General features: G+C 37.0%; 1 protein-coding gene across 1 annotated transcript in view; it reads left to right on the forward strand.

Annotated features, from left to right (window-relative positions):
- Window positions 1-14,798, forward strand: part of FAF1 (Fas associated factor 1) — a 373,466-nt gene that overhangs the window by 307,841 nt on the left and 50,827 nt on the right. Inside the window, exons 16-17 of the mRNA XM_055139161.1 lie at window positions 11,247-11,327; window positions 12,513-12,590. Of these exons, the coding sequence (XP_054995136.1) occupies window positions 11,247-11,327; window positions 12,513-12,590 (159 nt within the window). The remainder of the gene's footprint in view (window positions 1-11,246; window positions 11,328-12,512; window positions 12,591-14,798) is intronic.

The following is a 14,798-nucleotide window of genomic DNA, read 5'->3' on the forward strand; positions in this document are numbered from 1 at the left end:
TGTCTTTAGGTATCATTTTGTTTTTTTATTTCCCCCCCTTTTTTTTAAGTCCTGTGTACTTTTGCTAGAAAACTGTTTCCTTAAATTCTCTTTTTCATGCATAACGAATGTATGTAAATGTATTTTATCATACTACTTTGCCATTGACTTTGGGGGAAAAGATGTAAAAAATACAACCTATAAAGTTTATTCACAGCATCTATTCCAGGTATAACTGAGACAAGGAACATATTCTTTGTAGTTCTGAAATAGTTGATTCCTGCAAGGCAACAGAAAAATTCAGTCATGCAACCAACCCAAAGTGTTTGTGAACATCTTGTGTCAGGGGAGAGGGTGAAACCTTCTATACAACTTTTTAATCCAAATATCAGTTTAATGTGTAGCTGTAGCTATCTAATTTCTATTTACTTGGAGATTGAACTACAGGATTTCACTTTGAAAGTCAGGACCAGCCAGCCATGAAGAATAATCCTTCATATGATTAAGAGCCCTTTCATATTTGCTTCTCAAAATGACAGCCTTCTGTCAAGAAAGAACTGTTTGACAAATACCTGCCCATTCAGTCTCTCACTCCACTTTGGAGGAATTTCCCATTCCCCACTTATGTGTGTTTTGTCTTTAATTACTAAACAATTTCACTGGTAAAATTTTTGTTCTATATTTCAGCCTGACAAAAAGTACTTTTAGTTTCTACCATGTTCCAAGTTATACTGGGTAATGTGGCTTCTGTTTCAGAGAACTTGCCGTTTAAATCTAAAATTTTAATCTCAGTTTGTGAAACAATTAGGTTCAAAGCAGGGAACATAAACAGTGTAATGAAGAAAATTAGTTTGGAAGCTTAAGAAATGAGAATAAAGTTAGGGTAGTGTTTACCAACGCTTTCCTAATTATACCCTCTAAGACCTTGTTTTCTTCCTATAACTCCTTTCAAGTATTCTGGATGACATACCCTGGTTGAAAAATGATGGGCCAGAAAAATACTATGAGTTAGAGTTTATATTAGACCCTTGGAAACTGGAAGATAGTCCTGTCCTGAGAGCATTTCACTGTCTGAGAGACAAATATAAATTAGTGGGTAAGCTGTATAATATTGAGAAAGATCCTTACTCTCTTCATGCTTCAGTTTCTTCAGTTAGTATTTGATATGATTAAATCAATTGTAACAGTGTAAAATGTTTAGATTGGTACCTAGCATGTAGCACTGTAGCACTGTTGTAGCACTGTCGTCCCATTGTTCATAGATTTGCTCCATCGGGCACCAGTAATGTCTCCATTGTGAGACTTCTTGTTACTGTTTTTGGCATATCGAATACACCACGGGTAGCTGGCCAGGCTCAATATGCCAAAAACAGTAACAAGAAAATATTAGAAGAAGGAAGGGAGGGAGCAAAAAAGAGACAGAAATGTACATATCTAGGAGGTTTTTCTGTACTCTACTGTAGGATTAGAACCTTAAACTGGTCAGTGAGTACTCATTTCTTTTAAGAAGGAAATTGGCACATTTAGATTTCAGATTTAGAAACTAGTCCTGATGTCGATGCTATTTGTACTTCACTTTTTGTATCTTTATGATGGTATTTACATTATTTTAATAGCTTGTTTTTGTTTTTCTCACTGAAGTATGGTGCTTTCAAAATGTGATTGTTTTAAAACAGTCATTTTAAAAACAAAATTGTTTAGCATAAATACTACGCCTACTGAATTTAATTTTCATTTAACAAGTGATTCCTATGTATTTTATAATTTGAGAACTATCTGTTTAGTGGAAAGACTTTGGGTTTATAAACAGACTTAAATGTAACCCTGGTCTCAGTCCCTTACATGCTACATACTCTAAGGAAATTTCGTAGCAATTTTGAGTTTTAGTTTCCTTATCTGTTGAGTGAAAATTACGGTATTGTAGGGATGAAACAAAATAGCAAATGTAAAATGATTGTCCTATAATAAACCTCATGTATCACCTTTCTGTCTAAAGATATATCCTTAAGCTTGTACAACTAGTGAAAGAAATATACTGTCTGACTGACCGTACTATTTGCAGTGCCTAATATAATAGCATGCAGTAGATATGCATATGTTTTTATAAATATGTAAATGAATGAAGAGGTAAATCGTATAGGAAGAGCTTGAAATTGGGGAATCTATCAAGAAGCTAATGCCAAGTCTGAGCAAGACATGCAAATGTTTGCATCAAGCTTAGAAAATATGCAGGTTTCTTCCTGGTTGCCACACAGTTACTTAGATTTACTATTGGTTAGTTTAACCAATAAACTCACAAGTTAGTCCACTTTCTCCACAGTAGACATTAAATTCACAAAGCATGAAAGAAATTCACAAAGCAATCCTAAATCCAGCTTTTCAGCTCAGTCCCACATACCACCTCTAACCAGATTGAAAAAGAATCTTTTCTAAACATCTCCACCGGAAATTCCAGAGACTTACATTCTAGCTAGCAAACAGTCTTAGGAAGTCTTGGAAGTTACCAGCTATTTGCAAATTTATCTCTGTTTTTATTGACCTATAATGGTTTATATTGAAAAGTTTTTAATAACTGATGTTAAAAAACACCACTTTTCATCTAACATTTTTACTCAGTCTTTGTATAAAAGCTATTAGTCTATCCTTATTCTGAAAGAATATTAGATGTCAGGTTTATCATCTTCCTTATATCACTGCTTTTGAACACTAGCAGTTGATTAATGATTTTTGGAGCAAATCAGTTTAACAATTGTAAACATAATGCAGATACATATGAAATCAAATGTTTACTTGTTCAGTTTTTAAGGTTCTTCAAAAAACCAGTATTGTTTGGGACTGGGATACAGATATAATAAGACAAAGTGTTGTCAATTTGATTAAGGTCTGAAGCAAGAATTAGACATATAAACAGATGATGAAAACTCTGCAGTATAATATTAAGGGTGGAGGTTACACATGCATTTTTTTTAATCAGTCCTCTCTATGAAGATTCTATGAAGTAATGTGCCGAAAGTAGACTATAGACCAAACACAGTGGCCACTCAATATCTCTGTTCAAACCACAACACCCAAAATGAGAGAGAACAAAAGGGAATGCCCTGCCACAGAGGCGGGGTGAGGGTAATGGGAGGGGTACTCGGAACATTTGTTGAGGAGAATGGGCACTGGTGGAGGGATGGGTAAACAATCATTGTATGACTGAAATGCAGACACGAAGTTCGTATGTTTGTAACTGTACCTCACGGTGATTCACTAATAAAAAATTTAAAAATTATAAAAAAAGATTCTATGAAGTAAGCTGAACCTATATTTGTTTTAACTTTTCAGTTCACTCAGCAAGTAGAAACTTTCTTGCATCCCCCAAAGTTATCCCATGACTATCTCTTAAATTGCTTCAAGGACAATATTTACAGTATTTAGACGGAGAAATTTAAGAGGTGGGAAGCAAAATAAACATGCAAGTAGAGAGAGCTTTTGATGAGGTAATAGGTCACCTGCATTCTCACAGGCTGTGTGACCCTAGGAAAATCACTTAACCTTTCTGAATCTCAGTTTCCTCATCTCTAAATGGAAATAAAGTCCCTTTCCAGCCAACCTAATTATTGTGAGTATCATATGTGAAAGGGCTTTAAATACTGTGGAATATAATACTTTAAAGGATTGAAAGTCTTAGAAAAAATACAGACAGGACTATTCACTAATACTACATCTTCCTTTGCAAAAACTTATTGGAAACTGATTAACAAGGAAATGAGAGCTTCTTACAGAAGAAAATCTGCCATAATAAATCACACCCCAGTGCCAAGGAATTTTGGGGGGGGGGGAAATGTTGGTTTAGAACACCATGTGCGTTTTATGAATACAAATTTACAAATTTACACCAGACCCACTACCAAAATACCAGTAACCCTCCACCACAGCCCACAGAACTCCCTTTACCCTTTGCTCTCTCCTTCCCATCTGCTAATCTCACTTCAGCAGACATGATTCGAAGGTTTATCTTAGTTTGGTGTCAGCTGTTCTTTTGCTTTCTTTTTTTCTTTTTATTGTACATTAGAGTGAAATCATTCAGTATTTGTCTTTCTCCTGACTGACTTTGCTTGACAGAGTCCCCTCCTGTTCCATTTAGGTTGCCACAAATGGCAAGATTTCAGCTTTTTTTTTCAAATAACTGAGAGTAAACGGATTCATTCTTACCACAGAATGGACAAGGCCTTCTAAGTCATTCCTGATTCTTTCAACAAAATACCAGTATAGAGCCCTTAGTACATTTCAGAGCCCTGTTCTACGGTGTGCTCTTCTGTTTGATCCTCACAGCTTCAGCCCGCCTAAAGTAGAGCAGATTTAAGGCCTCCACCTGGATGGAGGCTCATACAAAAAAGAACCTCCTCTCATCTGCCTACCGCACACATTTGTCACGGTCATCCCATTGCTCATGGATTTGTTCGAGCGGCCACCAGTAACGTCTCTCATTGAGAGACTTATTGTTACTGTTTTGGCATATCCAATATGCACGGGTAGCTTGCCAGGCCCTGCCGCTCGGGCTCAATACTCTCCGTAGCTTGCCAGGCTTTTCAAGAGGGGCGGAGGAATCGAACTCAGGTTGGCCGAGTGAAAGGCAAACGCTCAACCGCTGTGCTGTCGCTCCAGTCCACCGCACACATATAACCTACAATAATATATTTATTAGAATAGCTATGTAGGCTCACCAAATAGAAAAAATAAAAGACTTTCTAAAATTTGATACTTTAAAAAATCAGAATAATCATGAGGAAAATAAAAAATTTTCTTAGACTTTTTATTTTATTTTGATCTTTTGATCATTAGGGTTTTTTTAATCATGTTTCATGCATGCTAATTTCTGGCACCACACTTTTGAAACATATAGTACAGTGTAATAACGCTTTTCTTCTGAATTACATATGGCACTGAATGTGCACTACACCTCTTCTGTCTTCACTTTGGGCCCTGGACTACACTGACAATGGTGACACACTGACAATGACTTGATACTATCCAAGGAAATAGTGGAAAGAAACTTCAAACAAATGAGGCTCATGGTCACAGCATTTTGCCCATCAACCTTCTCTTCCCTCATTTACCACTGCCAATTTACATACAAAAACATATATTCTCACTGAGCAGTGATTTGTCCCAGATCTGCCTAGGCAGTCATTTGAAAATTTTCAGAGAAATTAAACTGATTGGACTAGAGGTTATACATTTAGTTAATAGAAGGAAGAGAATTATTACTATTAGGTTGATGAGGATAACAGTGATATCTCATAAAATGCCTATTCCAGTCCTAGATACTGTGCTAAGTGATATGTATTTGTCAATTTATTTCAACTTGCAATAGTCTACTAATGAGGTATTTTCCCCATTTTTGAGATAAAATTGATCTGTTAAAAGAGGTCAAGAACCTTCTCTCTAAAGTGCCACAGAAATTAATTGGCAAACCTAGCACTCAAATCAAGTCTGTTTATATTTGAGACCCATGACCTTTTCACTGTTGTGTGTCAAGGAAAGGATGGTGACTAGAATCCAAGTTATTTGGCCAGAGTATGAATGTCCAGACCCCAGTACCACACAGAGCCAAGGCTATCAGGCAGTGCAGTTCTGAATGCCAATTTAATACATCTTTCCAAATGTCATTTACACTTAAAGTGGAGAAAGAAAAAATTTCCTGTCCCTTGTTTCACTTTAGAGAGTTTTTTTGTTAATTACTGACACTACAACTACCAAGATAGTAGCTCATATGATTTTCCTCTAATTTTGATCACGAGTATTATTTTCATGAATGTTTTAGTGTCCAGTTTCTTTAACTTAGGTTCCTCCACATTTTGGCATGTTATTCATTTTTATGGTGGAATAATTTTCCAAGTTATGAATATACCTGCTGGTGTTTATTCTTATACATATTTCTGCCTGCTGACTATTATGAATAATGATGCAGTGAGCACCTTACACCTGTAACTGTATTGAGTGTAAAGTGGTATCTCTATAGTTTTTATGTACATTTTCCTAATGATGTTAAACATCTTTTTATGTGCTTATTAGCCATTTGTCTCACTCTTCTTGAGAAATGTCTTAATTCTGATATTTTTAAAATATGAGATTTTATTTTAAAATCATAAATTGTAAATAAGGTTATCAGAATAGTCTGTAGCCCTAAGGAAACTTTCAAGAAATACAGTCTGAACTCCAGTTCCAGAAAATGAAAACCATATGATAACCAAAAAAAAAAATTGATTTCTGGTTTTTGCTGGGGTTTTACCCACACCTGCCAATGCTTTCTTCTGGCTCTGCACTCAGTGGTCACTAATGGTGGGGGTTGAAAGATCATACGTGGTTCCACAGATTGAATCTGGGTCAGCACATGCAAAGTAAGTATCCTACCTGCTGTATTATCATTCCAGCCCAGAATGAAAAAATTTTTTTTCTTTTTGGGTCACACTCAGCGATGCACAGGGGTTACTCCTGGCTTATCCACTCAGAAATTACCCCTGGTGGTGCTCAGGGGACCATATCGGATGCTGGGAAACGAACCCAGGTTGGCCTCATGCAAGGCAAACGCCCTACCCAATGTGCTATCACTCTAGCTCCCCGGGATGAAAATTATTTTAAAAGAAAGTCTTCCACTTCCCAAACTAAAAAAGAAGTCACGACAATTTCTTACATTTTTTCTGGTGAATTAATGAATTTGTCACTTTAAGAGTTAATTGTTTTTTACTTTGATTGGGGAGATAGCTCATGGTTCAGGACAAGCACAAGAATTCAATCCAATATCATTCATATGAGCCCCCAAATATTTCTTTGCAGGTCCACACAAAGTAATAGAATTTATTTACTAAAAATCTCTTCTCGTTCTGTTCTCATACTAAGTGCTTACTTAGAAAATACACACTTTGTTTTAGAGACAAAATTTTTTAATTTGGCTTTAAAATTTTTTGGTGTGTGGGGGGGTCACACCTGGTGATGCACAGGGGTTACTCCTGGCTCATGCACTCAGGAATTACTCCTGGCGGTGCTCAGGGGACCATATGGGATGCTGGGAATCGAACCCAGGTCGACCATGTGCAAGGCAAATGCCCTGCCTGCTGTGCTATCACTCCAGCCCCTTAAATTATTTTTTTTAAAAGTGTTTTTTACTCAACTATTAATAACTTTGTAAATGTCAGTGCTTTAATGTTAAAAAAAAAGTGGAGGAAAAGTGTTTTAATGCCATCGACCAGGATTTTATTTTTCATTTAACCCAATTTAAAATATTTGAATATTGAAGGTATATAGACTCATTTACTTATTTTAGAATATCAGATTATTTATAACATCACTGAATCTTACAGAAACGTTGGGGACTAGATTTCCTGCTTTGATAATTCAGAAAGAGTGCATTAATTGTTTTCCTAGTTCAATTCAATCCATGTTTGCTAAATACCTACTATATGCTAGGCAATATGCCCAGTCATCAGCATGAAGTTACCTAACAAGTTATTATTTATGCAAATTATGTTACAAGAAGATAGTACTGGATCTAGCACTCTCTATCGGAAGGTTATTTTCTTACTCCTGTTCTTGCTTTTTAAGAAGCCAGGCTTCTTTCGAGGCTTTCAGTCATGTTACATAATCCTGATGTTAGATGCATTGGTCAATAAGGGACCATACCGTGGTATACCTACAGGGTCTTTGGAACCTGTGCCATAGATTCTAGATACCCAGAAATAGTATCATCTGGGTTTACGTGATCATAACACCCTGTAACATTCACACACAAACTGTTGGGAGGATGATGATTTCTCAAAATTTATCTCTTTCAAGTCACATGTGATAGTAATGGTCAGAATTCAAACTAGGTTTGATGCTCACAAGGGAAAATTAAAATGAGTATTTCATTTGACTATTTATACTTTTAAACTCTGCTGTTCTACTGTATTTTCTGTTTTCTAGAATGACATTTTAACTTTATTTTATTTAATTATTTTTTTAATTATACTTTTTTTTTTTTTTTTTTGATGCCGCATTGGTTGGCTGTCCTCAGGGCTTACACCTGGCTCTGTGATGAGAGATCACTCCTGGCACTGCTCAGGAGACTACATGTGGTCCCAGGTCTAACAGGGGTCAGCCACAGGCAAGGCAATTGCCTCTTAATCCCTGTACTATGTGACCCAGCAAGTTTTGGACAGATAGAAATAGTGCAATAAGACATCTTCCTTCTGGAAAAGTAACATTATTTAAGAAAAGGGAAGTAATGTAAAGCTTGAATACTAAACTCTACAGTAAATCAAGAGACATGATAAAATGATAATAGTCCAAGCATGCTTGGTGGTACAAGCATGAATATTACTGTCTTATCCTGTTAAACTGCCCTGCCTGTGTATTCCCAGTGCTTCATCATGCCTGGTTAAAAAGTGAAACAATGGTGTTACTTAATAATTGTAAGAGGGAAATGAAAGGAAGAGAGGGGAGGAAAGGAAGCACACTAGCAGGTTCAGGAAGTCCTCTCACAACAGGTGCCACATTTTGTGGCAGAAATCCCTGTACTTCATGGCCTTTCATATCTATCTGTGCAAAAGTCTGTTTTAAAACAGAGCTATTTACTTAGGATGCCTTTATTATAAACTATAGTTGTGCTCAAAGGGCTTCCGGCTGTGACAGCTCTTAGAAGGCCCTTTTGTTGTGTGTACACTCTGTCAAACAGGTCGTTTCTGCCTCGCCACTCAATTTCATTGACTCAGATGAGCCACTTTGTAGATGAGCTCTATCTTTTTACTTCTTGACTTTTACTGGAAACAATCAACATTTCTTTTTACCTTGAAAGTACCTTAGAAGTTCATTCCTTTTGTTTAAAAATAACGGAAAAGGAAACATTTACCTCAGACCACACAACTTACTGACAAGGCTAGGACTTAAACAAATATCCTATTATCTCTCCTCAGTAACTTAAAAAAATAAAGGACATTACATACCACATATAGGTCACTCATGACCAAATGACCTATTAGGTGGTCACTTTATACGAATATATAGGCAAAAAGAAATTTACAGAGTCATTAAGTAGACAAACACAAGAATGTACAGAAAATATATAAATTATGTCCTATGAGACTGATTATCACTGATAATAGCAAATCCGTAGTATGTAGACCAAAGTGGGAAATACTCTCTTGGAATTAGTTAAATTATGTTTAAATTATATTTATGCATATTTAAAATAAAAATTTTAACAAATCTCTGGCTGGAACGATAGCACAGTGGGTAGGGCGTTTGCCTTGCATGCGGCCGACCCAGGTTCTATTCCTCTGCCCTCTCAGAGAGCCCGGCAAGCTACTGAGAGTATCTCGCCTGCACGGCAGAGCCTGGCAAGCTACCAGTGGCGTAATCAATAATGCCAAAAAAAAAAAAAAAACAGTCACAAGTCTCACAATGAAGATGTTACTGATGCCTGCTCAAGCAAATCGATGAGCAACCAGGATGACAGTGACAGTGAAAAAAATCTCTGTGTAAAAAGGTTGGGTTTTTTGTTTTTGTTTTGTTTCTCGGGGTACAGGTGCCAGGGATGGAATTAGAAACTGTACTACCGAGGTATAACCTCAGCCCAACCAAGTAGGGTTTTTTGGTTTTGTTTTGTTTTAATGGTTTTTTGTTTTGGTTTGTTTTTGCTTTTTGCTTTTTTGTGTCACACCCAGGGATGCTCATGGGTCACTCCTGGTTCTGCTCTGCACTCAGGAATCACTCCTGGCAGTGTACAGCGGATCATATGAGATGTCAGGGCTTGAACCCAGGTTGGCCACATGCAAGGCCTACGCACTGTACTATCACTCCAGCCCCCCAAGTAGTTTTTTTAATCCCACTTCTCTTCATTTGTAATCATGTATCACATGAATTATTTGTACTGTTAGTGATCTCTTAGGATAAGCAATGTTTGTTTCAACCATAGATAGCTTAGCAGTTAACTTCAGGTAAGCAACATCTAAATCTTCCTTATATTTTATAGAAGATTTGGAAATAAATAACATTTACTGATTATACAAAAGATTATAGAATTAGTTGAATCACTGTCAGAAACAGCAACAATAAGTCTCTCAATGAGAGATGTTACTGGTGCTTGCTCGAACAAATCGATGAACAACGGGATGACAGTGACAGTGACTGAAACTAAAAGGTGTGTTAGCTTTAAGGGGCTAAGTCTTAGACATTAGAGAGAACACCAGTGGCAGATCTAAACATAATTTCAGTACTGAGAAAAATAGTTGGTAGAGGAAAAAAAATTAAAGCATTGTTAAATCATGTGAAATTTTCATTTTTATAGATAAAAATAGTAATGTTCATGATTTTTATATAATTTAGTCTAATTCACAAAATAGAAGGGAATATACATTTTACAGTATACAAGTGTGTGAGGATAAATACTAAAGTATATATTTATTGCTTATACTCAAGAATTTAAAATGAGAAATTTTGGTAGTTGAACTAACCTGTGTTAGAGTATTGTTTCATTTTTATTGGTTTGAGGTTCTACCTGACAGTGCTGCGGTATTTCTGACACAGTGCTCAAGGAACCCTGTGGTACTAGGAATGGAATCTGGAACTCCTACATGAAAAGCATGTGCTCCAGCCTTGAGTTAGCTCCCCAGCCCATGAATCATCTATCAGTTTCATATGAGATAATGATTTAAATATAGGCAGGCTGTCTTGTCACTTCAGAAGCTAAGAATATTGTAAAAGATTTTCAACTTAGGTAAACACTTCATAAGTATGAATGGTGTGAGGATATACTCTTTTGATAACCAAGCTTTACTGGTATAAATAAAACAGGGTTTTTTGCTTTCAGCTTTTTCTATGCAGATCAGGGGATTTTGCCCTTGTCTTTTGCTCTCCCAATCCTTAATCCTGGTGCTGACAATCTAAATTTGTCTTAGAAAAAATCAGGAGAAAAGAGAACATAACAAGTCATATGAAAATAGACTCAATTAGGTGCTTTGCTTGGCAGTTTATATACTATTGTATTTAACTCTCAGAACACTGTGAGACAAATAGTATTTTGAGAGGTTCACTAACTTACCCAAGGTCACACCATTTGTAAGTGCTTACTTCACTTTTCTGTATAATATATACCATGCTGCTTATCTTATTTGCTTGTTTATATCCCATACATTAAAATGTACCTCGTCTAATTATTAATTCTTGAGGAATAAGAGAGGAATTATTTTGACTTTTTTTTCTTTAAAAACATATGGTAAAATGCACTTGAAACGTTTCTTTTTAAGGATGAACGTGAAGCCAGAGAGAATGTGAAAAGAGAGCAAGATGAAGCCTATCGCCTTTCTCTTGAAGCCGACAGAGCAAAGGTACGTTTGGTTCAAGGTAGTTCTAGGTTAATAAGCTCAGTCCTAAGAAGTCTCCCCTTTTTTTTAAAAAAGTACTCTTGTTATTTTTGTTCCTAAAAATGTGTTTGCAATGGAAAAAATTAGATTAACAGAATAAAATTCTATCCCTGGTTTTGCTTTTTTGGTTCATACCCAGCGATGCTCAGGGGTTACTCTTAGCTCTGCACTCAGAAATTACTCCTGGCGGTGCTTGAGTGACCATATGAGATGCAGGGGATCGAACCCATGTCAGCCGCATGCTAGGCACTGTACTATCACTCCGATCCAACTATGGTCCTTTTGACAAGATAAAGTTTACTTTAGAGAGAATCATAAAATAAAACCTAAAAAAAACAGGTTAGTATAAGTTTTGTTTTTTAATCAATCTGTGATAAAATCCAGCAATTTGGGGTTGGGGAAGTTTGGGCCACTTCTGACAGTACCATTGGGGAGGGAAAGTGGGAGGTGGGGGTGAGGGTGTTTATTCCCAGCTATGTGGTCCCAGATCACTCCTAGCAGTACTTAGAGGCAAGTGCCTTAATCCCTATACTAGCTTTCCAGCCCAGCCTAGCAAGTTTGTTTGTTTGTTTTTGAGCCACACCTGGTGGTGTTCAGAGCTTAGTCGTGGCTCTCTGCTTAGGGAATCACTCCTGGCTGGCTCAGGAGACCATGTAAGGCGCTGGATATTGAACCCAGGTTGATCACTTGTTGCACAGAAGGATTGCTTCTGTGAACTAAATAAAGAAAAAGTGGAAGAGTACAGTAAGAATATGCACTGGCAGTAAGATTCAGAAAGTCCAGGTGCATTATGGAGTCTGATGTGAACAGAACTTGGAGATTAGATATGTAACATGGTAGGCCAGAAACCAGAAGACCAGATAGCAGAAATGGCCAGAAGGAAACACCAGAGAAGATTTCTTAAGCATCTTTAGTGACACATTATTCAGAGCTACCCCAATGTTTAAATAGAAATCCAATATAATCTGAGAGTAATGTTTTGTTAATGCTTATTTCCTTTCTTGTTACAGAAAGAGGCACTTTCATTACCACTATGTACCTCTTGGCCAAGCTAAGGAGGAGCTCTTTTGTGTTGTTATGTTTGTTTCTTTTTAAAGTGAGTCCATGTTTATTGAATACTGACTCACTTTTTTTTTTTTTTATTGACAGAGAGAAGCTCATGAGCGAGAGATGGCAGAACAGTTTCGTTTGGAACAGATTCGCAAAGAACAAGAAGAGGAACGTGAGGTAGGGCATGCTTAATTTTTACAAAAGTTATTCAGAAACTGGGCTCATTTTCATTACTTTTAATATTGAGGCTGTTAATATCCAACAGTTTTCTTCCTTTCACTTTTCCTGCAGTCAAGTTAGAATGTAGACTTAGCCTTAAAAGTATCATTCCTGAGCTGGAGTGATAGTACAACAGGTAGGGTGTTTGCCTTGCATGTGGCCGACCTGGGTTCAATCCCCAGCATCCCATATGGTCACCCAAGCACCACCAGGAGTAGTTCCTGAGTGCAGAGGCAGGACTAACCCCTGAGGATCGCTGGGTGTGACCCAAAAAGAAAAAAAAATGAATCATTCCTAATTTGTTGTAAGGAATGTAAGGAAGCCTTAGAAAACTTGCTGTCACCCTAGTTTATGTTGTCTCTTTTTCAGTCCTTTTCTCCTATTGTTTCCTAATACTCTCCCCTTCCTGGGTATCATCCATGGTAAGAATATGAAGGCTGCATTTTTCTCTATCCACTTTCAAGCTTCACTTTACCCAGCAATAGGCATTATTGGTTAGTCTACAACATCTTGCACTGGGCCCTTAAAAAATAGAAATTAATTCATCTTGACTGATTTTTCCTTCCCCTGATTTCATGCCATATCTGTAGTAATATAAAAAAACTTTTCATTCACTCATTTTGCGAATATTTTTGAATAATTACTACTTACCCAAATATATTAGGGGTAGGGATACAGATGTAGCCCTGCCCCCCTTGTAGGTGATAATAAGGGCCAGAGAGCTAAAATGGCAGATGAGGCACTTGCCGTACATTCAGCAGACCTAGATTGAACCCCCAGCACCACATATGGTCTCCTGAGTTGTGCTAGGAGTGTTTCTTGAGCACAGCTGGGTTTAGCCCAAAAATAAACAAAACACTCTTGTCTTCTCACGTATGAAGTTTGATTTTTCTCAGCACTCACACAAAATGTAGGACTATCTTCATGCTCTGTCTTTCTCTCTCTCTGTCTCTCTCCCTCTCTCTCTCTCTCTCTCACACACACACACACACACACACACACACACACACACACACACACACATCCAGAGCTCACTTACGTTTTGGATTTAGAGCTTAGTAGCATATGTACTTTTTCCTGTGATTTACCAAATATATCCTGGGTCAAAAAATTTCCTCTACATGTAAATAATGCCTGTTTTCTCATCAAAGACCCCATAAATATCCTTTAGCATACCTCAGTATATATTCCAACTGTCAACATGTGAGAGAATTGGATGTAGAGACAGGAAGTCATATTTTGCAGACTAGTCATTACTTAAACTTGTCCATCAACATACTCTCCCCAGAAAAAGTTCAGTCTATATTAAGTACTTCACCCTCATTCCTCATGAAGTTAAAATAAAAGTCTCTTAATAAATCCCACTATTAAGAAATTAAATTATGTATAAATTACTACTTAATTAAATTTAGTCTTATCCATATTTATTTTATTTGGATGGGGGAGGATTTAGGACCCATCCGGTTGTGACCAGGGCTTATTCATAGCTGTGTGCTTAGAGATCACTCCTGGAGGGGTCAAGGAATTGTATAAGGTACTGTAAATTAAACCCGGTCATCCTTGTGCATTGCAAGTGCCCTACCTGCTATAATATCTCTCTAGCCCTTTATCCATATTTATTTGATCCTTTTTTTCATGGAACATCAGTTAACATATTTCAACATACAAATATACAATAAACTTCTCATTGTGAAAAGCTGGTATTGCACAACCTATGAAGAAACTGAGACCCAGATAGATTATACAGTTTGCCTATGGTCACCAAACTGGTTAGACATAACCTGGACCAGAAGCCAAGTCACCTGACTTTTCACAGTAACACTGCATCCCCTTCTAACCAGAAATCCTAACCCATGTAATTATATTGAGAAACAAGACTAGTTTTATTATTTTGATTATCTCCAGTATTTCAATATCCTTTAGAAAAATGAAGTATTGAATAGTCGAATCACTTTGGTTAGAGGGAAATTCCTTAGTAGCCACATTTTGCCTGGTGGAAACTGTTGAAGTGAAATTAGTAAAATCTAGGAAGACCATATTTTGATCCAGTCTTTGGTCATGAGAAGTAGAAAGACTGTGAAAGACTTTTTAAAAAAAAAAATTTTATGGGGCCGGAGCGATAGCACAGCGGGTAGGGCATTTGCCTTGCACGCGGCCGACCCAGGT

The sequence above is a fragment of the Sorex araneus genome, chromosome 5, assembly GCF_027595985.1.
Source record: "Sorex araneus isolate mSorAra2 chromosome 5, mSorAra2.pri, whole genome shotgun sequence".
In the NCBI taxonomy this organism is placed as follows: domain Eukaryota; kingdom Metazoa; phylum Chordata; class Mammalia; order Eulipotyphla; family Soricidae; genus Sorex; species Sorex araneus.